Source organism: Zingiber officinale, chromosome 2B (genome assembly GCF_018446385.1).
Source record: "Zingiber officinale cultivar Zhangliang chromosome 2B, Zo_v1.1, whole genome shotgun sequence".
In the NCBI taxonomy this organism is placed as follows: domain Eukaryota; kingdom Viridiplantae; phylum Streptophyta; class Magnoliopsida; order Zingiberales; family Zingiberaceae; genus Zingiber; species Zingiber officinale.
The window spans coordinates 109235883-109263381 of NC_055989.1; the positions used below are offsets into that span (position 1 = coordinate 109235883).

The window sequence follows — 27499 nt, forward strand, 5'->3', positions numbered from 1 at the left end:
TCAACCCGACCCAACCCGACCCGACCCACCCGAATTGACACCCCTAATAGTAGGGAAGGTGTCAGGAGGCGACATACAGTCCATCGGAAATCCCTTTTCCATGACCACACTCAGCTCGATGACAAGCCCGCACAGAAGGGCGACGGTGGAGCCGGGGAACCTCTTGACGAGAAACTGGAACTCGCTGTGGGAGGATGTGAAGGATGGCGGGCATGCGATGGCGAGAAAGGCGGGCTTTTCGTCTCAGGGACGCGGAGCTGGATGTACTGACGATGAGGCTGAGGGGCATCTGGGTCCAGGTCGTGGCGTCCTGCCTGACGAAGAAAAGAACGGACGTGGAACGGCCAGAGCAGGCGTTCCGGTACGGCCGGATCGGATCGAAAATGATACCTCTCAGGCGACAGGGCGCGATGTCGGAAAGAAGAAGAAGGCGACGACTTTTTTAGGGTTTCAGCGCTGAGAAACAGAAGGTAAGTTGGTAATATATATATAAGAGGTGCTTTTCGCACCCCTCACACACCCTCTCCTTGTCTCCACCCTATTTTAATTTTATTTACGCTCTTTTATTGATTTAGTTTTATTTTTTTATTGGTTTTGTGCTTTTTAACTAGTTTTTTTTATTTTTTATCAATTTTATTTTTTATCAGTTTTATTTTTATTTTTAAATAATTTTTTTTATTATATGTTTGTAATTTTATTTATTGTTTAATTATAGATTTTAGGAGTTATTATTAGTAAAAATTTTAAAAAGTATAAATATATGGATCAAATAAGAATTACATATATAAAACTAATAAAAAATACTAATAATTAATAGGAAACATATTTATAATTTATGAATAATTTTTTTTTCAAATAAAAGAAATGATAATTCTAATTAGTCTGATTGATTATCTTTAGGGATTATCAGTCCGATTCTACAAAAGTTTTTCATCGGCCACAAGGGTAAATCGGGAAGCACTGCCAGTCCAGAAGTTCAACATCTTTTGGAATTGAACCACGAGTACTTAGGTGATAATCTGGATATCCTACTGTGACCTATAGTCCCGGTGACATGTAATAATACACAAAAAAATTATATAAAAATAAATTTTTTAATTAATATTGTCTCCAAATTCTACTCCATTTACTGATATACTTATTACTTGTATTATAAATGAATATGTGGGCCATAACTAATGGCATATATGAAAAATTATATAAAATAAAAAATAATAAAAAAATATAAAAGGAAGAGAAATATATGAACATGTTGCCAAAGTTTTTATATTATATGGAGACCTCATAAATCTGGACATATATATGCATGACCCCATAGGGTTACGCAGATCTAGCCTCTAGGACACATATCTATGTAGATATGTACAAATTCAATAGTCCAACTGCCAGATCTACGATCGAAGAGAGGTAAAGAGAAAGAGAATATCTTTCAAACGACCACCCTTCATACTTTCATAATTTTTCATATATAATGTGATTTTGTGACAAAATATGTGGCGAAATATATTCATTGAAGAATTCATGATAAATTTGTTCCAAAATTTACTACGAATTCAAAATTCGTTACAAAATTTAGATCAAATTCAAAATTCATTGTAAATCATTACAAAATTTGGACAAATTTTGAATTCGTTGTCAAGTTTTGCAACAAACTTTAAATTCATTTTAAAATTAACGAGGAATTCAAAATTCATTATCAAATTTTGTAATAAATTCAAAATTCATTGTTAATTTTGTAATAAATTTAAAATTTTATCACTAATTTTGCAACAAATTCAATATTTGTCATTAATTTACTATGATTTTTGTGACAATAAAATTTTCAACCACGGATTTTGTGATAAAAGTTTTCTGTTGCTAATTTTATGATGAAAATTATTATTTTTTTGCTAATTTCTTTATTGGTCACTGAAGATTTTTTTTTTTTTTTTTTGCTAATTTTGCTGTACATTTTGGATGATTTTTTCCATCACTAAAATCATTTTTTTTTGAAATAATAACATAATTAGAATGTTAATTGTTCAAAGAATATACTGGTATTGTAAAAATGACTAAAAATTAATATAGTAATATAATGGAAACTACATGTTTTAGATCTGAGATGCACATTGAAGAAACCATCCCCATACATGTTAAAAGTCTGTTTTAACAATTGTTGTTATGGTAGCTTTGTCAAAGTGGGTAAATATTGATATCAATCCTTTGCACAAAATAGAATTTGTCTCCATTGTTTAGTGAGTTGTGGCTTTTAGGTTTCCTCAGTTTGACAATTTTTTTGAGACGAACTTACTAAATTGAATCTCAACTTGTTTCTTTGTTTATGGCTCCCAACAATCCTCGTGTATCTCAAAAATCCCATCTAGATGTAGAGACCTCCGTATCAAGGGTTTATAGAAATTCTAGTTTGAAAATGTCGTCTCTCAATTGTCTTTGTCTCACCCCTTCGCCCTTTATAGTGATAAGTTCATTACTGAGAGTGTGAGATTGACCATCTCTATGTTGGTTTAATCGACCTTCAAATTTTTGATGATTTAGTTTGAACAATATATTTAAGGGAATTTGATTAAAGGTAACCAAATAACTTAATCACCATTGATTAAGTTGAGTGTAAAGTACAAACAAAACTAAGTGATGCGGGGGGGAGGGTCTACCTCGCTGTCATGGTGGAGGTCAGAGTAAAGGTGGTCAAGCGTTCCTATACCATCGGCCGATCGGGTAGCACGCTTGCCCGATCGGGATAAGAAAAGACCCGATCCAACATCATAACAGCTCGGTGAGATTCCGATTTTCCGACGCTTAAAAAAACTGTAGGTATCTACAAGGGCACACTGAACGGCTTCCCCGCTCGACCTTATATAGAGCTACAAGAACAAAGCGGATTGACGACCGAGCTATGCAGAAACAGAAGGGTGGCCAAGCGGCTTTCTCAAGACAACGGAAGCGTCGGTCGAGTGACCTTCCCGCTCGGCCAGATAACAGACTCATCCGAGCTGAGCGGTTATCCCTCGAGCCGTTATCCCGCTCGGCCTAGTAAAAGATACTGCTAGCTGGATATTATCTTTTTGGGAGCATGTGCCACTGACAGGCGGCATGGTCGGTGGCTGGTTCAGACAGAAGATCGTACGACGGAAGCTTCCACCGTCACTTCAGAGATATGCTCGGCTCGTTAAGGTATTGTGCTAGGGACACTTTACTGATACATCTTTTCAGGAGGAGCTTCAAGAAGCGTGCACTCCTTGGGAAGTATTCATGTGCACTACAAGAGCCCTATATAAAGCGGGGGTCCAAGCATCGACGGAGGTATGTGTTAGATGCGATAATCTACTATTGCTGATACTATTCACTACTTTGCTCTGTTCCCACACATCATCGGTGACTGACTTGAGCGTCGGAGGGCCATCGTCGGGGACCCTTTCCCTAGCTCGGCATTGACGCAACTGTGGTTGCAGGGTCGCGAGAAGTCACACATTGTCAACCGGAGTGCCACATCCCTAGCTTCCGTCATCTCGACTCTCAGACAGGATCAAATTTGGCATCGTCTATGGGAACGTAACCTGCATCCGAGACGAGAGGATGGAAGACGCTGGACGACTTTACAAAGTATCGCTCACCCAAGAAGAACTCGACCTGCTCGTGCATGCCCGAGCGCAAAAATAGTCGAGCAGCAACAACAAAAGGCACTAGCCGATCGGCAAGCACAGCAAGCAATGTCCGCAGCAGGAGGCCGAGCAGTACAGGAGGACCGCCCGGAGCAACTCTCTATCTGGGGGTAGAATAGGTTGTCGATTGGCACGCATGGCGAGGCACCACCCGCGCCCATACCTTTTCATCAGGCACTGTCCCAAACACCCGCGGAGATAGCCCAAGCTAACCAAGAACAGGGATCTTCTTCGGACGAAGCGCCTGTTCGGGGCGCACGAAAGGGCAAGGCAGAGACGGATCTTCCTTAGGGCTATACTGGGCTATAGCCCAGCCCAAAAATTATTTTTATAAGGATATATATAATAAAGAGTCGGCGATCAAGGGAATTTTTGCTTTTCTGCCTTTCTGGCTTTGACGCTTCGTCCTTCGTGCGTATGAGTCGGCGATCGGCGAATAGGCTAATCGGCAAGGTATCACCGCATCAGCAAGAGAACTCAGAAGGAAGCGTCGGCGTCCACGGTTGACCATCGTCCATCATCGACAGAAGAAATCAAGAAAGGTTAGTATTTTCTCAGGAGTTGCTTTTCAGGATTTAAGAATGGCTGTTGTGCTTTACTGCTTTAGGAATTTTGATTTCCCATCTTCTCTAATCTGTAATCTCTATTGACTATGAGTCTATGATAATTTATCCTTTCTTAAAATACGGCGTTCGGGCGTTGGTAATATTTGTTTATTTTTGTTTTGCTCAAATTTTGCAGAGAGGAGAGCTGAGAGCATATTGGATATTGTTGATTGTTCCACTAGCATCAGTAAGTTTCATTAAACTTTCTTAGTTTTATCACCACTATTATTCTATTAAGCATCATTTTGAGCCATCAAAACATGAGATATTGCATCTTGCCATTTTCATTTCTTTGGTCTCATCTTTAATGCTCTCCAGATTAATGAGTGAATTTTCAATTACTTTTCACTATTTAAAAATCAAATAGTGATTGCTTATGATAATTGGCTACCTCTGGTTCGAGAAAAAGATGTATGCTGGGAATATTGTGAGAAGATGGATGAAAATAAGGGCCAAATAGAAAACCAAAAACTAATTAACAACAGCTGTCGTTGTGACTGCTACTACCGTCTTGGTTTTTTATGGTTAATCATTTGATTTTGATTTTGTCTATTTTATTCCGAGTTGTAGCATATCTATTGTTACTTTTACTTGTTTACTTATTCGATTGTTATTTCATTATTTATTTAGGGATATAACTTGAACTATTTTAAAATGGAACATCAATCTGCTGTAAAGAAAGGAAAGATGATAGCCTCATATTTTAAGAAAAAGAGATCATCAAACTAGTGAAAGCACTTCAATTCCCACCGTCCCTAAAATGCAACATCAATCTAGTGAAAGTCTTCCAATTCTTAGTGTCCAAATTCCTTCAATTTCCTCTTCTAGCAACGATCATCAGTTATCCTCTAGTTGTATTGAACGAGATCCAGGAAAAAGAAAACAGATATGTGAATATCATATTAATGAACGAGATGAGATAAGATGTTCATATCTAAAGATGGGGCCTTATCAACCAGATATGTTGGAGTATCCGGCTACAAAATTTGGAAGTCAAAATCGTCGGTTTCAAAAAAAATGGTTCCATAAATTTCATTGGTTGGAGTATTCGCCTTCAACAAATAAGGCATATTGCTTTTATTGTTTTCTTTTCCTGAATGATGTTAATTCATCTAATATCTCAGCATTGGTCAATGAAGGATTTGACAATTGGAAAAGGGTAAATCAAGGAAAAACATGTGCATTTCTTGCACATATTGGTTCTGCAGCTTCTTCGCCTCATACTATGTGCGAGAGAAAGGCTGAAAATTTGATGAGACCCTCGCAACATATTGATAATGTCATGCATGCCCAATCTAAAGAGGAAAAAGAAAAAAATCGTTTGCGTTTGCGGACCTCAATTGTCACTGTTCGCTGGCTAGCTCTTCAAGGGTGTGCCTTTAGAGGTAATGATGAATCTCTATCTTCATCTAATCATGGGAATTTTCTTGAATTAGTAAAGGCTTTTGCAAAAATGAGTACAGAAATTGATGAAGTTGTACTTGAGAATGCTCCAAAAAATGCTCAATATATTGCTCCAGAAATTCAGAAAGAGATTTTACATATTATGGCTAATAGAGTACGAAAGATGGTTCGTGAAGAAGTTAGTGATAAATGTTTCTGTATTCTTGTTGATGAAGCACGAGATATATCTAAACGAGAGCAAATGACCATTATCTTGAGGTTTGTGAATAATTATGGGATTTTGACAGAAAGATTTTTTGCCATTAAAAGTGTTAGCGATAGTACCTCATTGAACCTGAAAAAAGAAATATCAAATGTTCTTGTTCATCATGACCTACAAGTTAAGAAAATCAGAGGCCAAGGATATGATGGTGCTAGCAATATGCGTGGCGCATGGAATGGACTTCAGGCATTATTTCTCAGAGATTGTCCCTATGCATACTATGTCCATTGCTTTGCCCATCGATTACAACTCACATTAGTTTCTGCAACCAAGGATGTCAGTGTTATTTGGGAATTCTTTTCTCATTTGGATAATATAGTAAATATTGTTACTTCTTATACTAAACGCATTGCTGAGTTACATACTGCACAGAGAATTGAAATCGAGCATATGTTGGCAATTGGAGAACGTGATTCTGGAAGTGGGGCTAATCAGATTGGTAATTTGCATCGAGCGGGAGCTACTCGTTGGAGTTCTCACTATGACTCAGTAAAAAGCTTGATAGGTATGTATGCTGCAATTTGCAAAGTTTTTGAAGTTCTTAGTGACCATTCTCCAAATGGAAGGGCTAAGGCTGAAGTTCGAGGGATTTATAGAAATATGGCAAGTTTTGAATTTGTGTTCATTTTGCATTTAATGCATAAAATTATGAGAACAATAGATACTCTTTGTCAAATTCTTCAAAGAAAATCTCAAGATATTTTGTCTGCTGTTACATTTGTCTCTACTACCAAAACTATCCTTCAAGAACTTAGAGAATGCGGGTGGGAAGAATTTCTTCATGAAGTGAAAGTTTTTTGTACGAGAAATGAAATTGATGTGCCTGACTTTGATTGTCTATATAAGATTGGTCGTTCCCGTCAGCAAACTACAGTTGAACATCATTACCACTTTGATGTTTTTAATGCAGCAATAGATTTTATCTTGGTGGAGTTAAATACTCGATTTAATGAGTCATCGTGGAACTTATTTCTCTTAGTACCGCTTTAGATCCTAAAAATTCGTTTGAATCAATTAACACTGATGATATTTGCAAGCTTGCAACGAAGTTTTATCCTGAAGATTTCACAAATCAAGATATCATTGCTTTGAAGTATGAATTGGTACATTATAAACTTGATGTGATACAAAATTTGAAGGCTTCTACACTTGTTGAGTTATGTCAGTAATTAACTGAGAGTGGACGATCAAAGGTTTATGTTATGTTGACTAGATTGATTCATCTAGTTTTGACGTTACCTGTTTCTACTGCCACTACTGAGCGAGCCTTTTCAGCAATGAAGAATGTGAAGACAAGACTTCGCAATAAAATGGAGGATGAATTTCTTGAAGATTGTTTGACACTTTATATTGAACGAGATTTAGCTAAGGATATAGATGTAGATTCTATTATAGATGAATTTTATGTTTTAAAATCTCGTAGAGCACAACTTTGTTGAATAAAATAATGTAATGACTTTTTTTTTGTTATACATCTATTTTTTATAATAATATATAATTTATTACATTAATTTCAAGCCCCCCCCAACTCAAATTCCTGGATCCATCCCTGGGGCAAGGCGCCTCGAGGCAACACTTCTCTCGAGCGGATCAACCGTCAGTTCTACGAGGACATATTGCGAGATTCTCTCCCTAAGCACTACACCCCCGCTGACGATCGGGTCCTACAACGGTTTGACCGATCCAGATGATCATCTAGATAGGTTCGATAACGAAGCCATACTCCACCAGTACACGGATGGAGTGAAATGCCGAGTCTTCCTCACCACGCTTTCCGATTCGGCGCAACGCTGGTTCAGAAGGCTGCTGGATGGATCCATAAGAAGCTTCAAAGATTTCCGAACGACCTTTTTACACCATTTCGCGAGCAACATACGTTATCAAAAGACAAGCGTCAGCCTATTTTCCTTGAAGCAAGGGTCGAGAGAAGTTCTACGAGCTTATATTCAGCGCTTCAATCAGGTGGGCATGAATATTCCCTCGGTCTTATCCGAGATCATGATGAATGCATTCACTCAAGGGCTCGTCAAGGGAGACTTCTTCCGATCGTTCATAAGGAAGCCGTCCAGAGATTATGATCACATGCTCAAAAAGGCCAATAAACAAATATTTGGATAGTTTAGTTTACTTCTATTATTGTGTTTGTAATTTATTTAGACTGTATTTGTTTAGATATGGATGATTGTGTTTGTTTATATTATGGATATTTTTGATATTATGGATGTTTGTATATATTGTGAAATGTGATGATTGTTTGTTTGTATTGTGTATGTATGGATTGTGAATGTATAGATATTATGTTTGTTTGCTTGCATGATTATGAAATGTCATTGTCTGTGATGATTTATATAAATATAGAAATTATAAATAGGGTAGATCCTGAATATAAATTGGTGCTTGAGATTTTTTTATATTACGGACAAAATCGATATTTTGTCGATGTATATCAACACTATTTACTGACAAAAACACAGTTTCTGTCAGTAATATACAATAAGGAATTAAGGATTACCAATAGAAATTCTATTTCCGTCGGTGTTTACTGGCAGCAGGCAGGATCCTCTAGTCCCGTTTGCCCTGGTCTGCTCATGGACCAGGGATAGTGATAGGTGGATTAATGGCCTCCGCCTGTTTAGCAGGTGCGGTCCATTCAATTTTATCTATCACTGCAGTGGACCAGGACCCTAGTCCGCATTTTAGAAGCACCGTTTCCGTCGGTGTCTATCGACAAAAGCACTGTTTCTGTCGGTAATCCTTATTGTAAATTATCGACGGAAATAGTATTTTTGTCAGGAAACATTGTTTTCGTCAGCAATATACAATAAGGATTACCCACAGAAATTTTATTTCCGTCAATGTCTACCGACGAAAATACTATTTTCATCGATAATCCTTATTATAAATTACCGATAAAAACAATGTTTCCGTTGGTATTTCCCAACGAAAACATTGTTTTTGTTGAGAAAAAATTGCTACATAAATTGAATTTCCATTGGAAAATATTGCAATGGAATTTAAATTCTATCGGTGAAATCGTTTCTGACATAACTATTCAACAAATGATTTCCCGTCATAATTCTCTTACTAAATGAATACACTGACGGAATTTTCTATCAGTAATTTTTTTATAGTTTCCTCAGCGTAAAAGAAACAAAAAAAAAAGGTAAATTAGATTTTAGAACGTTCTTCATTAATAAAAGCTATTTCATTTTAGAATAAGAACTAAAAAATAAAGTTTTGTATAGATGGATCCTAAATATCAGAAAACAAAAGAAAAATGCGCAAAAGCATTTCTACAGGCATTGTTAATGAACAAGAGTGAACATATCTCCTTAATCGATAGACTTGCACCCATGTGTCTCTTGAATCAAGCATTTAAGGAGATGATTGGAGGTCGACCAAGCAGTTAAAGTACTCTAAAAGCCAAGAAATAATAGAATGAGATTAGGCATTTAATGCAATCTGAACTTGAGGAAGTGAAAGTGCTTAACTAATCGCTTTAATCAGCTTGAGTTTTATTTAGTGCAAACTGAGCTTCATGAACCACATGTGAGGGATGACTAAGTAGAAATTTATGTGACATGTTGCTATAATTTACATATCTGAGCCTCTTATACAGGTGCACTTTCTTCCTTACCCAACTTTACACCCTCTATATCCTGGCAGCCTCTATCACCTCCATAAAATCTTCTTGATTGTGGTCAAACTGAAAGGATCATTTCATATAGGCTCAATGTGTCACAGTAAATAATGTCTATTGCTCACTCTAATGTTGGATTGACCAACAATGATACAAAAGTAGTTGGGTTGACCAATCTAGTAAAGTTTGTTCAACCAACTTTTCTCTTTGGAAAAGTGGGTTGATGAACCTTGGAGAGTGTGTCAACTAATTTGGGCCTTGGCAACACTACCAGGTTATAACAATCAAGAAATAAGAAGAATTTGGAAGACTATGTATGGTATGACTGGCTAGCGAGGGTGGATAGATGATGCTTAATTCTTGAGAGCTAAAGCAACATAAAATGCACATGCAGAAGCGTAAACAATAAATGCAATGGTAACATAGTAACATGAAAGGTGTAATGTGGTTTGGAGCTCTGCTGCTACTCTATTCTAGAGCTAGTATTACTACCCCTTAATTAAATGAGACAATGAGATCATCTTCTACAACTATATGTAAGTTTTGATTATCATGCCCCATTTTTGATCTTATCCGGAATCTGAGTCAGATGAAGATCGGATGAGCTATTACTGGCGTTGATGGATAGGTGACTAAGACACCTTTCTCGTATGAGCTTACAAGAATGGACTCCCATGTGGTGCTGACGGACGACGATAACTGAGCCGACGGTACCTGAGCTCTGCGCACACTCAGACAAGCACACGGACATTAGAAGCCAGAAACCAGGGAAAAAGTCCCCGAAGCAGACCCTCCGACGCTCAAGTTAGATACTTTTTCCCCAGAAGAATAGTGTACGAAGGAGAAAGAAAGTAGAAGACAAGTGCGAATGTGCGAGAGAGCGTACCTGCGGAAGGAAAATGATCTCCCTTTTTATATGACAGTGCGTACCTCTAGAGGCTGACCGATGTCAGAGAATGTTGGGTGTCAGGTCCTGTCGAGTGATGGAGGGCACGTGACATCCTCTTGTAGGCTAAAGGAAGCTTCCATTCGTAGATAACCGCAGACCGTTGGAATATTCTCTGACATGCAACAGTTATTCTTTGACAGGCGGTTACGATTCCCTGACCCTGTTGTCATGTAGCGCCTTTTGTCTCGACCGGGTATGAATAGGGCAGCTCGGGATGATCAGTCGGGTATAATACCTGACCTAAACCTTGGGGGCCGAGAGCTGTGGAAAGATCGTCCAAAAGCCGACCGGGAGTTGGCTGATCGGGAGTTATCTTACTGAGAGAACTATGCCTAGATACAACCAGACCATGAGAGCCCGACCAGTCAGATCCAAGTCAAGTATCACCTCGACTGTCTACTAGGTCTTAGACTAAGGTGTCTCAGATCTGGACTCCTGGTTCGTGAGAACCTACCTGAGAATCATGTTGCTGACATCGTCACACGGTCCTACTTCCTCTTTCCATACCTGTTGACTGCCACATCCCTTTGACTTCTGACTGCTACACCCCCTTTGACTTCTGACTGTCACGCCCTCTTGATTTTTGACTGTCACGTCCCCTTGACTTTTGACTGTCACGCCCTCTTGACTTCTGACTGCTCAACTTTGTTAGACCCCACCATTATGTACCGTATCACAAGCCTCCCCTCAAGTCTAGTCGAAGAAGGCTCAGGTGCGACTGACTAGACTCATGCTCTAGTTTACTTGTTCCACCATAACTGTTGGTGCGGTTAGAACTAACGGTCTAACTAAGATTTTGATGAATGACAAATTAGGTTAAGTTAGTTTTGTTGTTGTCTAACACTTTGATTGAGTGTGCAAGAGAAGTCCAGACAGGTCGACGGGCTGATCGGATGTCTGGTACGAAGCCCAGCTAGGTCAACGGGCCGACCGGATAGCTGGCACGAAATCCAAACGGGTCGACGTGTAACGACCCGACCCTTTGGCCTCTTGGGCGGCCCTTGTGGCGGCCCAACTGGCGGCCCTTATGTCGTCGGCCCATTTGACGACCTCTAATGTCGTCGATTGACGACTCTTTTGTCATGCCGTTACTCACTAGGACTTTCTACCCCTGGAAGTGGATTTTTGTCTTTCCCAGGATTCGAACTCTACTACTTAGCCTGGAGGTCTAGAGTTCGAATCCTGGCGCTCACTTGGTTACCAGGATTCATGAACTCGACTACTTAGCCTGGAGGTCTAGAGTTCGAATCCTGGGGAAGGCAAAAATCCACTGCCAGGGGTAGAAAGTCCTAGTGAGTAACAACACGGCCAAGGGTCGTCGGTCGACGACATTAGAGGTCGCCAAATGGGCCGACGACATAAGGGCCTCCAGTTGGGCCGCCACAAGGGCCGCCCAAGATGCCAAAGGGTCGGGACGTTACACGACGGGCCGACCGGACATTTGGCACGAAGCCCAGCTAGGTCGATGGGCTGACCGGATAGCTGGCATGAAATCTAGACGGGTCGAAGGGCTGACCGGACGTCTGGCAGGTGGGTGAAGGTAAGTCACTGGAGTTGAGTGACTGTGAGGACACGTTCCCGGGAAGGGAACTTAGGCGCTGATCCGACTTAGAGTCATTTCGGAACTCTAAATCAAGATCTTGACTAGATTCCGGTCTCGGTGAGACTGAATCTAATTATTATTCTTTTTTCTATTCTAACTTTGTTTTGTAGGAAACTAACATTTTTATGCAGGGTTAGAACTGACCGGGATCGGTCGACCGAACCCCCAAGCAGCGGCAGGTTGATAATGGGTATTTTTATGTGATATTTTAGCTCTCATACTTAGTATTTTTATCCTCTCATTCATTTAAATTTTGCTCTATATCATGATTTATGAGTTAGGATATATTTGTGAGCTTATTATAATTTCTCTCTAATTTTGGCATTATTTCATGATTTTGTAGGTAATTAAAGAGATGTCATAAACATGAGCTAAGTCAAATTAATTGGACACAAAGCTAAGGTTGAGATTCATTTCATTTCAAAGAGAAAAACAATTCAACTCTTAAAGCCCACTCTTCTCAAGCCCATTCTAAGAGCTCAAATTCAAACCCAATCATAAAGGCCCAATTCATCCAATTTGAAGCCCAATTTGAACCTTACCTTAATGAACCGGATTTAGCTTTAGTAGATCTACCTTCTCAACCAAAACCCAAGATCCGGAACCCGTTAAGAAACCCTCTTCTTCTCCTCACGCACGACACAGTAGCGGTCGGCTCGTGATTTCTTCCTCAGCGCCGCTAGGGCACACGACCACCTCCCTCTCCTTTCTTCCTTCTCTCCGGCCGGTGGCACCACTTCTTCTCTTCACCGCCGCCTGCTGGTCCTCCACATCCTTTCCCTCTTCCTGGCGTTTGCATCGACTAGGGCACGCGAGTCTGACGCCCTTTCCTCCTTCTCTCGATCGAAGACACGAAGACGACGACGGCGATTTCCGGCGGATCTATAGCAGCGACGATCGCAGGGCTTCACCGGAGTGGTTACTTCAGTGGGTTCTTCATCCACCTCGCATCCCAGTCGGGGTTCCTGCCGGACACGGTGAAGAAGGTGGCGAATTATCGACGGGCAGCGAGCTTGGTTCTTCTCCGGCGTTCATTCCATTCACATCACCACTAGCCGGAGCTCAAAGTCTCTGCCGGAAACGGTGAAGAAGGCAGCGATTCAGATTCCAGCAGCACCCAATTCCCCTTCATCTGAGAGTTTCCATGTGATGATCTTCGAGGTTTTGGCATCACACAACCTTAATTTGCCCGACACGGTGAAGAGGGCAGATCTAGGTTGACATTCTTGGCAGATTATCTTCGCTTCCAACAGCTTTCCAAGGAGAGGTTTCTTCAAGGATTTCGCGCTTCCACCGTCGCGAATTGTAGTTCCAACCAGTAACGTCAGCTGTCCACCGGATCCAGGAGATTTCCGAGTGACAGCGGTCTTCTTCCAAGGTAAATTAGATTTTAGAACGTTCTTCATTAATAAAAGCTATTTCATTTTAGAATAAGAACTAAAAAAATAAAGTTTTGTATAGATGGATCCTAAATATCAGAAAACAAAAGAAAAATGCGCAAAAGCATTTCTACATGCATTGTTAATGAACAAGAGTGAACATATCTCCTTAATTGATAGACTTGCACCCATGTGTCGCTTGAATCAAGCATTTAAGGAGATGATTGGAGGTCGACCAAGCAGTTAAAGTACTCTAAAAGCCAAGAAATAATAGAATGAGATTAGGCATTTAATGCAATCTGAACTTGAGGAAGTGAAAGTGTTTAACTAAATCGCTTTAATCAGCTTGAGTTTTATTTAGTGCAAACTGAGCTTCATGAACCACGTGTGAGGGATGACTAAGTAGAAATTTATGTGACATGTTGCTATAATTCACATATCTGAGCCTCTTATACGGGTGCACTTTCTTCCTTACCCAACTTTACACCCTCTATATCCTGGCAGCCTCTATCACCTCCATAAGATCTTCTTGATTGTGGTCAAACTGAAAGGATCATCTCATATAGGCTCAATGTGTCACCGTAAATAATGTCTATTGCTCACTCTAATGTTGGATTGACCAACAATGATACAAAAGTAGTTGGGTCGACCAATCTAGTAAAGTTTGTTCAACCAACTTTTCTCTCTGGAAAAGTGTGTTGATGAACCTTGGAGAGTGTGTCAATTAATTTGGGCCTTGGCAACACTACCAGGTTATAACCATCAAGGAATAATAAGAATTTGGAAGACTATGTATGGCATGACTGACTAGAGAGGATGAATAGATGATGCTTAATTCTTGAGAGCTAAAGCAACATAAAATGCACATGCAAAAGCGTAAACAAAAAATGCAATGGTAACATAGTAACATGAAAGGTGTAACGTGGTTTGGAGCTCTGCTGCTACTCTATTCTAGACCTATTATTACTACCCCTTAATTAAATGAGACAAGGAGATCATCTTCTACAACTACATTTAAGTTTTGATTATCATGCTCACTTTGGATTCTATTCGGAATCTGAATTAGATAAGGCCAGATGAGTTATTATTGACGTTGACGGATGGGTGACTGAGATACCTTTCTCGTATGCACTTACAAGAATGGACTCCCACGTGGTGCTGACGGACGACGATGACTGAGCCGGTGGTACCTGAGCTTGCACATACTCAAACAAACACACGGACGTTAGAAGCCAGAAATCAGGAAAAAAGTCCCCAAAACAGGTCATCCGACACTCAAGTTATGTACTTTTCCCCAGAAGAACAGTGTACGAAAGAAAAAGAAAGTAGAAGACAAGTGCGAATGTACGAGAGAGCATACCTGTGCAAGGGAAAGGACCTCCCTTTTTATATGACAGTGCGTACCTCTGGAGGCTGATCGATATCAGAGAATGTCGGGTGTCAGGTCCTGTCGAGTGATGGAGGACACGTGACATCCTCCTGTAGGCTGAAGGAAGCTTCCATTCGCAGATGACTGCAAACCGTTGGAATATTCTTTGACACGCAGCAATTATTCTCTAACAGACGGTTACGATTCCCTGACCCTGTTGTCATGTAGCGCTTTTTGTCTCAACCGGGTATGAATAGGACAGCTCGGGATGATCAGTTGGGTATAATACCTGGCCTAAACCTTGGGGGTCGGGAACTGTGGAAAGATCGTCCAAGAGCCGACCGGGAGTTGGTTGATTGGGAGTTATCTTACTAAGAGAACTAGGCCTAGATACAACCAGGCCATGAGAGCTCGACCAGTCAGATCCAGTTCAGGTATCATCTCGACTGTCTACTAGGTCTTAGACCAAGGTGTCTCAGATATGGAGTCCTGGTCCGCGAGAACCCACCTAGAAATCATGTTGCTGATGTCGTCACACGGTCCTACTTTCTCTTTTCATACATGTTGACTGTCACGTCCCTTTGACTTCTAACTGCCACGTTCCCTTGACTTCTGACTGTTACACCCCCTTGACTTCTGACTGTCATGTCCTCTTAACTTTTGACTACCCAACTTTGTTGGACCCCACCAATATGCACCGTATCACAAGCCTCCCCCCAAGTCTAGTCGAAGGAGGCTCAGATCCGACTGACTAGACTCATGCTCTAGTTTACTTGTTCCACTATGATGTCCTTAAATGCTACTCCTTTCCCCAGATCCTCGGATACGTAACCTGTTTAATCACCCAATCTACCTCGAGAGAAAGGTCACACCAACCCTTTGAAGCCGACTCTTCACATCTCCCTCTTTAAAAGGGCTGAGTCCCCCCGCACCATTGTACTTTTCTTGCTGACTCCTTCTGACCATGAAATCTACCTCTGAGTCTGATGAGGTGTCTCCCCTGTGCCAACAACTAGCCCATATGACTCAACTACTTGACCAAAAGGATATTGCTTTAGCCGAGATGACGCATGATAGAGATCTTCAATCTTCTCTCCGTCAAGACATTGAGGAACTTTGATTAGCCTCTAAGTCTTGGGCCCGGGCTAAAGTAGCATTGAAGCAGAAAGCTTATACGGATCTGGAGAGCCAGGCCCAATTCCTGCTCTATTTAAAAGAGAAACATGCCGCTTCCATAGCCCTCCTTTAAGAAGAGAACCGACTCAAAGACGAAACTATTACTCAGTAGCGTTGCATTATTCAATTCACCAAGGCAGAGCTAGTTCAGGCGCGATCTTACTCGAGGCAAGTAGGTCATGCAGAACACCTTTGCTCGAGGTGTCGACCGGCTACTGACACTAGAACGAAGTTCTGATTACTTAGATGTCCTTAATTGTGGGAATGAGATTTTGAGTGGTGTCCCTTGTATTCTACCAAATAAATGCAAATCTGGTTGGACTTCAGTCTTTGTTTCTTTTTTACTTTCTTCCTTGGCACTTCTTTGTTTGCTAATAACCCATCGGGGAATAAGAGTGTAAAAGGCTAACCCATGAGTTATTAAGTGCGACAGTGTACTTGTTTATAGCTCATGCTAAAATGCGAGGGCGAGAGTTTGAAATCTTGCCCGAGGGGTTATTGGTCGTGAAGACAAGCTCACTTATAACTCACGCCGGGGTGAGGGTCTGGAATCCCGATCGAGAAATCGTTAGTTATGAGAGTAAGCTCACTTATAACTCACACTGGGGTGAGAGTCTGGAGGCGTGAGAGCAAGCTCACTTATAACTCGCGTTAGGGCGAGAGTCTGAAAGCATGAGAGCATGCTCACTTATAACTCATGCTGGGGCGAGAGTCTGGAGGCGTGAGCATGCTCACTTATAACTCGCACTGGAGCGAGAGTCTGGAATCCCGACCGAGAGGTCGTTGGTCGTGAGAGCATGCTCATTTATAACTCGCACTGTAGCGAGAGTCTAGAATCCCGACCGAGAGGTTGTTGGTCATGAGAACATGCTCACTTATAACTCGCACTGGGGCGAGAGTCTGGAAGGGTGAGAGCAAGCTCACTTATAACTCGCGCTGGGACGAGAGTCTGAAAGGGTAAGAGCAAGCTCACTTATAACTCGCGCTAGGACGAGAATCTGGAGGCATGAGAGCATGCTCACTTATAACTCACACTGGGGTGAGAGTTTAGAATCTCGACCGAGAGGTCGTTGGTCGTGAGAGCATTCTCACTTATAACTCGCACTGGAGCGAGAGTCTGGAAGCGTGAGAGCAAGCTCACTTATAACTCGCGTTAGGGGTGAGAGTCTGGAGGCGTAAGAGCATGCTCACTTATAACTCACGCTGAGGCGAGAGTCTAGAATCCCGATCGAGAGGTCGTTGGTCATGAAATCATGCTCATTTATAACTCACACTAGGGCGAGAGTCCGGAAGCGTGAGAGCAAGCTCACTTATAACTCACGCTCAGGCGAGAGTCTGGAGGCGTGAGAGCATGCTCACTTATAACTCGCACTGGGGCAAAGTCTGGAATCCCGACTGAGAGGTCGTTGGTCATGAGAGCAGGCTCACTTATAACTCGAGCTGGGGCGAGAGTCTGGAATCCCGACCGAGAGGTGATCTGGGGGCTTGACTAGGAAGCGATCGGGAGGCCTGACCAGGACTTGAGCTGGAGACCTGACCAGGAAGTGATCTGGAGGTCTGACCAGGAAGCGATCTGTAGGCCTGACCAGGACTTGATCTGGAGACTTGACTAAGAATGGATCTGAAGATCTGACTAAGAATGGATCTGGAGATCTGACTAAGAATGGATCTGGAGATCTGACCAGGACTTGATTTAGAGACCTGACCAGGAAGGGATCTGGAGGTCTGACTAGGACTTGATCTGGAGACATGACCAGAAATGAATCTGGAGGTCTGACCAGGAAGCGTTCGGGAGGCTTGACCATAAAGGGATCTGGAGGTCTGACTAGGACTTGATTTGGAGACTTGACCAAGAATGGATCTAGAGGTCTGATCAGGACTTGATTTGGAGACTTGACCAGGAATAGATCTGGAGGTCTGACTAGGAATGGATCAGGAGACCTGGCCAGGACTTCATGCGAAGGTTTTCCCAAAAAAGTGGGGTCGGACGAGCAACATCTATGGTTTGATTTCGAGGAGGCGTAAAGGCGCCAAATTTGGAGTGACACTTCCCGCCGTCTTCTTCTTCGTTTTCCGAGGCAGTCGCATGGAATTTTTAGCCCCCGAGGTATGGTCTTCACAAGGTAAGACATTCCTGTTCGCATATCCCCCTCCATGATTTTCTTGTCATTTCCATCATAAATATCCATTCATAGGGAGATGACACGAGCCCCATGAACTTAACTCGTCATAATGTATGACGTACGTTTTTTGCACGCGACCCCAAATCACTTCCACTTCTCGATCTGACGGCTGACGTGTTCTATGTCGTTTCAGTTGTCCAACTCGCTTTCCGATGCTTCTTAAGGATTTTGATTTAAAAACCCTAAAGGTTGTCCGCCGTCGTTCCTTATCGCTTCGACTTCCTTTGACCTTTCTTTTCATTCTTGCTTTCGCTTACTCGCCTTCTCCTTCATGCATTTCCTTTGTCCTCTGTAAGTACTCTTCCTTCTTCATCTCCCACTCCTTTTGATCTTGTAATGGCCGGTGAGATGGAGGTACCCTGGTATGCATACTTCCGTTCCGACATGGATAAGAGTGATCTTAGGGCAATTCGGTCAAGTTTGGAACTTTCTGAGGCCTACAAGCTTCGTCCTCTGGGGCATGATGACCATCCTTCCTCCCCTCCTGCCAGTTTTGTGATCTTTTTTAAGGACCAGCTCCTTGGCAATCTTCGCTTTCCTATCAATCTGTTCTTTTCCTCTTTGAGCAGGTACTTTGACGTTTCGTTGTCCCAATTCACCTCCAACGTCTTTCGCGCCATGTGCGGAATGGTGATCCTTTGTCGCCTATATCAAATTCCCCTGACCCCACAACTTTTTCACCATTTTTACACTCTCAAACGCTCCGAGCCGAGTGTTTTCATGGTGCAGTCCAAGGTCGTGTACAAGTTTTTTGAAGGGATGTCTTCTTCCAACAAAGGTTGGAAGCCTATATTCTTTTATGTCCAATTGCCCGAGTCAACATACTGGCCCACTGAGTGACGCTATACTCTTCCCACTCCCTTTGAGCTACGCGATCATCAACATCAACCATATCTTGCCACACAACTTCTGAAAAGTTGGAGGGCGTGCAACTGTAGCTCTCCTTTATGCTACGAGAGAGTGTGCTACACACTTTTGGGCTCAGCCCCATTCGGATGCCTTTGGGCGCTCCCTTTGGTAAGACCCCATGTCCTCACTTCTTGGTCTTCGCTAACTGAGGTATCTTCTTTTTGTTTTGCAGAAGCGGTTATGTTTCGCGCCTACGCCCTTGATTCTTCTAAGCTGCCTAGCGATATTCTGAAGAGGCTAGGCCCAATGATTTTGGAGGGTCATGAGGTTCCTCAGACCCCACTTGCCAGCGCCTCAGCAGAGGCTTCCTCTCAACCGTCTCGGGACCCCGAGACCCTTGGAACTAAATCGCTCCCTACCGAAGCGACCGCGAGTGAAAGGACCCCCTCTCCGCCTCCAGAGAAGCATTTGCACCTCAAGCGCAAAAGAAAGCGAGTCATCCCATCAGTCCAAGCTTCTCCATCGAGACCTCCCTTGTCATAAACTTCCTCCAAGGCCAAGGCAAAAACCCCTGCTCAGGTAACCCCTCCTTCGGTAACAAAGGCTGCGACCTCTTCTCCTATCCCAGTTTTTGTCCCAGAGCAGACCATCTCTCGAGCAAGAGACCAGCCCAAGGATTTCGCGACCCCATCTCTTTCACATCCTACTCCAATTCCAGCACCTGCCTCTTCTTTCCATCATAAGGAGCGCCTCCGGAGCAAGTATGCTTTCACCTCCTCCTTTCAACTGTAATCTATCTAGGTGCGGGGCCCCTTTCCTCGGCCAGTGTCTCTCCCCACCATGGCCAGGTGCAACTCCACGGGGCTCTAGCGGACTCATGGAAAGCTACTGCCGACCAAATTTTGGAAGGCCCGCCCCTGGAGTTGGCTGACCTGTTCTCGCAACAGCTGGTATCAGTGAGTTTTCTCTGCCTCTTTTTCAGATCCTTGAGATAAGGTTAATCTTTCCCTGCTCCTGACAGACCTGTGCCATGGGTCTAAGCATATCACAGTACGTGGCTAGCCTGTAGCGAGAGAATGAGTCCATGATGGCTGACCCTCGAGAGTTGGAATCTCCTACTACAACCGACCACATTTTTTATCTGACCACCTTTGATAACCCGATATGATTCTATCTTCAAACTATCAGGGAAAAAGCCTAAACTGCTTGGGATCTGGCTCAGGCAGAGTCAGAGAAAGTACAAACCTTGCAGACAACCCTGAAGACTAGCGAGTCCAAGCTCAAGTCTGAAGGGCTGAGGCACACCCAATTTTTGGCTGATCTGGAGGAGAAGGAAGCTGAGGTGACTACCCTCTCTTTGCAGCTAAAGGAATTACAAGAAGCACATACTCCTCTAACGAGATATTTGGAGGCAAAAATCCAGATCTGTCCGCTAGCACTGATCACAAAGCTGCTCTTCAAAAGCAATGGGAGGTAGCCAAGGCTACCCTCAAGTCTTTGCAAGAGGACCTTTCTAAGGCCAAGGACGAGGCCGCCACCACACACCAAGAGCTAGCCTTGGTCCGAGCTGATACAGACAAGGCCAAGGATGAGCTAAAGGATTATCAGGCCGGTGATACTACTCGTCTGGAAGCTTATAAGGCCACCTACCTTGCTTCTAAAGTATTTGGAGAGAAGATAGGCAGTCTCATCGACTAGATGGTCTGTTACGGTGGTGTGGGTGCTCTGCTACAACTTTGTGAGAAAGGCTACCTTCGATCAGCCCCTCCTGACGATTTCTTGGACAGGGGTCGCCTTCTCCAGAAGCTTTCTGATGACGTCTTTCCTTCTTTCGATGACTAGTTTGCGCTTCCTTTCTTCTGACTTTGATTTGAGCATTGTGAAAGACCTATGCTTAGGCAGACTGTCTTTGTAATGTATCGTTGTATAGTTCATTTAGTACTTTCTCCTATGGTCCATGCTATTTCTTACTGGATATGTCCGTGTAGTTTGCTAAGTGCTTATCCCTCCTGCAGAGATTTTGCTAACTTAGCCTTCGTGTAGGTGTCAAGACATGCGACCGGTCGGGTTTTTTACCTGACCGGGCATCTATTCCAACTAGTCTGTTTAATGTCCCGACCGGATTGGGTGATTGAGCGACTCGATCAGTTGCTTTGTCTGACCAGTCTACTCTAGGGCTCTTGACCTAGTTACGCACGATTAAGTACCCGTCCGATACTCGAGAGTTTTAAGAGAAAGCTATTGTAGCATCGCATATTCCCAAAGCCACGATAAACCTTTATCTCCATCATTTTCTTACCTTCGCTTTTTACAGCACGCCTCCTTGGCGTGGTTTTCTAGAAGGATCCTACGGCTATCGTTGTTTTCAAGTTTATGGCTGACGCCAGCTACTTCAAATCAAATCGCTTGATGGTCGTTGATGACGAGGCCCTCTGTACCCCCTTTGGCGGCTATAAATACCCTTCCCCTTCTGTTTTAGTGAACTTTTCGTCTCCCTTCCTCTTTTTGGTACTAGCTGTGCTCTACCCCTTGTGCTTCGTGCTTACACCATCTTATGGATTCCCCTGCGCCTACCTATGCTCCCGGAGTGTCAACCTTCACCGGCGTAGATCTAGACAATCTTCTCTTCTCATATGAGATTCCTATGGCCATGAAGATCATCATACCTTCTGAGCTCCATCGGGTCTCTTCACCTCCGGTAGGGTACGTGACCTTCTTCAAGGAGCAGGTTGTTGTCGGCCTTCGCTTCCCCATTCACCTTTTCTTCTTCCAAGTGAGTCGTTACTTCTGCACCCCTCTCTGCCAACTTTCCCCTAATTCTATGAGGATTTTGTCTGGATTCGTCCTCCTCTGCGAAGTGTGCGACATATCTTAGACTCCCCGCTTATTCCACTACTTTTGTACCCCTCCTCGTCACAGTGAGGGCCTTTTCCGTCTCAAGACCCGCACTCGGACTACCTTTTTTGTTTCTCTCCCATCCTTAGACTCGGAGTGGAAAGAAAAATATTTCTTCCTCAGTTTTCCCCTAGCCGTAGAATGACCTACCTAGTGGCGCTCAGCTCTACCTCCGGCACCACCTTTAGGTAATTTTCAGATAGACCTTGACTTTACATAAGCCTCCGCACAACTGGGATGTTGACGATTGGACCTGCTTAGATTGTTGACAGAGGATGTACTGTTTCTATTCAGGCTGAGCCGCATTCTTTCAGAGCTACCACATTCCTTAGGTACGACTTACCCTACCTCGACTGACTTTCGTTTCCCTATTTTGATTTTGATGCTCTTCTTACAGCTGACACTCTAGCTCGAGCGTCTCCGATCAGGCTTCTTCCCCTGAGTGATTTGGAAATAAATCGTCGGGGAACACATAATACTATATAGGAGGGGTCTATCGCACCTTGCTCCCCTTCCCATAGGGGCAACCGCCTCAACTGCTCCTTGGTCGGCCGCTCGAGCAATCCCGCACGTTCGCTTCGCTCTTGAGCCCTCAAGGCACGGTCCTCCCGTGCCTCTTGCTCGTCTGCCCCGAACTTTATCAGAGGAGTCGGATTCAAATGAGCAGCCACTTTCACGACAGATTAGATGCCAACCTATGGGACCAGGCCTGGACCCTGAGGCCCCGACTGCTTCTCCGTCGTCTCGACCAGCCTCTACGTCCGATCCAGATCCACAACCCCCGAGTGATCCTGTTAGGCCGCCTCGAACCAGGGCTGAAGCTGAACGAGGGAAGGCTCCGGCTGCTAAAGACGAAATTGACCCGGGGCGGCAACATAAATCTAGCGCCCCCGCCAGACCTTCTCCTTGACCGACCGCGTTTGCTCAACCTATCCCTTTATTTCATCCTGGGCCTGCTCCTTCTTCGTCTGACCCTTCTGTTCAACCAGGGGCTGCTTCTACCCCGACTGGTCCATCTCCTCAATCAGGATCTACTTCCACCCCGCCAGGTCCATCTCCTCAATCAGGATCTACTTCCACCCCGCCAGGTCCATTTGCTCAACCAAGGTCTGTTTCTACCCCGCCAGGTCCATCTGCTCAACCAAGGTCCACTTCCACCCAGCCTAGCCCGAGCGGGACTGCTTCTACCGCGCCACTCTGCCCATAGAGTGGGGATTGTGTCGCTCTCTCGCCACTCTTGCTCGTAATATCCTATTGCGGGGTCGATTAGCATCTCAATGGGAGCACACCATGCAGGCGATGGATACACACACTTTGCCTAACTTGGTGGACTTGGCCTCTGAAACTGCCACTATGGTAAGCTCCCACTCTTTTTTGTGGTTATGCTCCTCCTACTCTGTCTTTCTGCTCTCACTTCAACATGATTATGAACAGATGTTTGCCCAGTCTCTTTGCTTAAATCAAACAATCCTGCACATATACTAGCTTAATAAGATCTTAAAGAATCGAGTTGCAGACCTAGAGTCTCAAATCTCCGACCCTGCTGTAGTCGTGTCCGGACTTAGGGCGGAGGTGGCGACCTTGAAGAAAGTGAGCGCCTCCCAGGAACAACCCTTGGAAGAGGTCTAGTCAGAGATCAACTGTCTCCGAGATAATAAGGAAAATCTTGAAGCTCTCTTGCAAACATATGAGGCTAAGTGTCAAGAGACTCAATCAGAACTGTCTAAGCGATATATAGCTCTAGAGGACTTCAAAAATGTGGAACCGCCACATCAACGACCCCCCTAGAGCCGGCCCCACGGATATGGAGGGAGGTAAAAGCTCTAGAGGACTTCAAGCTTACACATAAGCAGGAGATGGATCGTATGACCCAAGAGCTGAGTTCCCGGGATCTGCTTATCATGGACCAGAGGCGGGATCTGGAGTCTCAGGCAATAGAGCTGGGTTCTCTGCAGGCAAAGTTGTCTCAGGCTCAATCTGCTTTATCGAGCTATGTTATTGCCTTAGAGACCTACAAGGCTGGGGAGAGTGACCGCCTACAAGCGAGCCGAGAAGAATATTTACACTCTCCAAAGTTCGGCTCACAGGTGGGGGATCACTTCGTCACGTCCGGGCCTATGGTGCGGTGGGGGCACTTCAACAACTTGAGGAGGAAGGGTATTTGTCCTCTATCCCTCTTGAAGATTATCTAGATCATCGTCGCATGCTCAGAGAGATGCTCGACGATGTATTTGTAGAATTCAAATGACTTGTGCATGAACATTATATTGTACTCTATTAATGGGTACTTACCGTTGTGGCTACATTTTTTTTTTCTAGATTTTATGCCTTTTTCTTAGTCTTAACTCAGTGGAGTCTGAACTATTTTAATCTGAGCACGGGGCCCTGATTTGATCTTGAAAAAAATTCATGAGTATTCCGGACCCAAGTATATATCCCGACCTGGCATTTCATACTCGACCGGTCATATCTCCTCGATCTAAAGTCTTACAAAGTACTAATTTAAGTACGATAGGGCGGGAGGTAGTTAGTACTTTAGGGATGATTTAATTTCTTACCTTAAGCGTCTTGCAGATAGTAGGCGTCCGACGCTAACTATATGCAAGGATACAAAAGAACCGCTTATACAGTTGGATGCGTGTAAAATTGTAAAGGATTACATTCAAGAAAACAAATTAAACTTCATGATCCTAATGATACGAAGAAAAAAAATGTTATATGTGATAGAACGGCTGTACACGTTATTCAGAAAGAAGAAAGTGAAATTTTACAAAATATATAGCTCTATTTTGTTACCAATATATATTATTGGCGATGAATATAAACTTTTCAGTTGATAATAACCTCTTTTTAAAAGAACGGTCGATGATTCCTATCCTTTTAAAGTAGACTTTGACGTACCTATTAATATTTTTAACCCCCTTCCATGTAATAATATTGTGTTCTAATGTTCTGTTAATTGCTTAATTATTGTTTATTTATATGTATGATAAAAATTAGGAAAAGCTAGATAAAAAGGTATTTAGAAAAAAAAAAAAAAAAGGTAATGGGTGGATAATAACATATCAACGTATTGCTAAGGAATCAAATACTCGAAAAAGGTATATATGAACTATTTTGTAAGAGTTATACAAGAAAAAAAATTTTAAAATAAAAGTTTTTTCCTTAAGAAGCTTATGCATTTCTGAGCAGTTACATTGCCAACTTATTTAATTTAGATTACCAATTTATTTTTCATTCAATTGGATATTGTTTAAGATGAATTGAGCATGTTTTTTTTTAAGGATGCTTCAATAACATTAGGATCTTTGGCCCCGACCTAAAATTAAAAGGATGTGTTTATGGTTCTGTTAGAAATATTAATGTTAAAAAGTGCAGATAAAATAAAAACAAAAAAGAGAACAAAATCATTCTTCGGTTAAAAAATTAATAATTAAAAACTAAGGAACTTACCATTAAAAACGTGATCGGCAGGATTCGAACCTGCGCGGGCAGAGCCCACATGATTTCTAGTCATGCCCGATAACCACTCCGGCACGATCACTTGATATGACTAAATCCACAAGTTAAATATATAGTAATATATATTTTTAATTGCAAACTATATTCTGAGCAACATAATTGTCTAGTATGCGACTCTGACCACAGTTGAAACTTGGAAACTAAAAATAAATGATGAAATTTTGGCAAGTTTAGATGAAATGATTTACTCCCCGGATTTAATGTCGTTGTTATATGACACGTAGCTTATAGAAAGCTTTAAGTGAAGATATAAATGGAAAGATTAATTGAACAATGAGAATTTTCATTTTAGCAGTAGATTATTGTTCCATCCACCATTTAATTCATCCATAAATTTATTTAAAATTACATATATATATACATTGGAGATAGAAAAATGATCCTTAATTTTATCCCTATCTTTTCATCCTTATTCAAGGTCTACACAATCTTCATGCACTGTCTCGCGATCTTCATAGTACACCACAAAAGTCCTCCTCTTGCCCCTCCTACCGCCATCTCCATCCCCCCTTCTTCCCACAATTCGTATCACCTCCATCCCTCCGCCGAACGGAAGCACCACCGACGACGATCTCCCTCTCATCTGCACCCTCGTCCTTCCTCCCGCAGGAGGCGCCTGCGCCGGCGACCTCCTCCCGCCATCGAACAGGTTGCTCACCACCACCACCGCCCCGCGCGGGCCCGCGTCCACGGCCGCCACCGTCTCCTCGCAGTCTTCCTCCCCCATCCCTCGGTCCACCACCGCGAAGTCCACTCCCCTTAGCCGCTCCACCGCCTCCCCCGGCCGCCCCGCCACCCGGCACTCCACCACGTCCGCCAGGCCCAACCCCTCGGCCTGCCTCCTCAGCAGCTCCCCTGCCTCCTGCTCGCGGCGCACACAGACGACCCGCCCGCCCGTCTGCCGCGCCGCCGCAGCCAGCGCGATTACGGACGGCGACATGCCGCCGGGTTCCACGTCCACCATGACCCTGGCGCGGTTGCCGGCCGCCAGGGCGGAGATGTACTCCACGCACATGGGCTCGATGCCCACTTCCTCTTCCTCGTAGTACTCGTAGAATTCCTCGCACTGTACAATTCATCGCATGCAACATCCGATTAATCATCGCGCTTAATTAATTAATTAATCAATTGCTAGCTCTTCAATTCCAATTATCAAAAACAAAATCTACATACAAAATTAGAAACCGACCAATTGAAGAGTGCGTAGGTAAGCTTTCATGGCGTCCACCGGCGACCAGCAACCCATTGTTCGACGATGGAGACGACGACGACGACGAGGAGGAGCGAAGGCCTCAAGCTGCCTATTTATAATAAACTGCGCAGAGCAGAAAAGGAGGTGGGGCCATCATGTTAGCATGCATGTCATGGGTCGTTCGTTGGCCGGACGAGGCTGCGAAAGCGAAGCGGACGGCTGTTGAGGGTCGGCCTTGCGCGACGGACACGTGGAAGCATTCTCCGCGCGCTCATGTGAGCGAGGAAAGGTGACACCCAGACTCGGGAGCATCTCCTGAGAGTCGAGCTGGCGTCATCGCGCTCGTGGCTGATCAACTAGAAACCGACGCTTTAAATGGGCTGTTGAGTAATGTCAGCGCGGGCGGGCGCGCCTTCTTTCTTTCTCGTGATCAATTGACTTTCTTTTTTTATGGTATGTGAGAGATCTCGTGTTATGTCGACTTTGACTTGTGTGTAATTTGCAATCACGTGAAGTCGTACTTGCTCGTGGTGATCCAGACGAACGCCTAAAACATGAGAACTTTCTCGAACAATTTCATGTATCATAGCATTAATGACAGTTTTAATTCAATCTATGAATTTTCAGTTTTTTAATCTAAATAAATCATGTATCCAGTTTTTATAATATTTAAATCATGAACTATATTCAATTAATTTCTGAATTATTTTAAATTAAAATTGATCATGTATTTTTGAAAATCTTTAAATTTATTTATGTCTTTGGAGCTAAATTTGATAGCACAAATTGAAATCACTTTTTTTAAATTTTTA

At 43.2% G+C, this 27499-nt stretch overlaps 2 protein-coding genes and 1 non-coding gene across 4 annotated transcripts; 1 reads left to right on the plus strand and 2 right to left on the minus strand.

Annotated features, from left to right (window-relative positions):
* Positions 1-118: 118 nt before the first annotated feature.
* On the plus strand, positions 119-6920 carry LOC122048556 (zinc finger MYM-type protein 1-like). Its single transcript, XM_042610109.1, has 4 exons — positions 119-299; positions 901-1011; positions 4401-4451; positions 5389-6920. Exons 1-4 carry the CDS (start codon positions 119-121, stop codon positions 6918-6920), a joined length of 1875 nt encoding a protein of 624 aa, XP_042466043.1.
* Positions 6921-25435: 18515 nt separating this feature from the next.
* On the minus strand, positions 25436-25517 carry TRNAS-AGA. The gene has a single exon. It is a non-coding gene; the product is annotated as a tRNA-Ser (tRNA).
* Positions 25518-25812: 295 nt separating this feature from the next.
* Positions 25813-26755, minus strand: LOC122049414. Of its 2 annotated transcripts, none has more exons than XM_042610800.1 (2): positions 26685-26755; positions 25813-26561 (listed from the first exon to the last, which is right to left on the minus strand). In XM_042610800.1, the coding sequence occupies exons 1-2, from the start codon at positions 26739-26741 to the stop codon at positions 25905-25907; spliced, it is 714 nt and encodes a 237-aa protein (XP_042466734.1). In that variant the 5' UTR covers positions 26742-26755; the 3' UTR covers positions 25813-25904. The 2 variants fall into 2 exon arrangements, with proteins under 2 accessions (XP_042466734.1, XP_042466735.1); XM_042610801.1 differs by having other exon boundaries at positions 26669-26753.
* Positions 26756-27499: the final 744 nt, after the last annotated feature.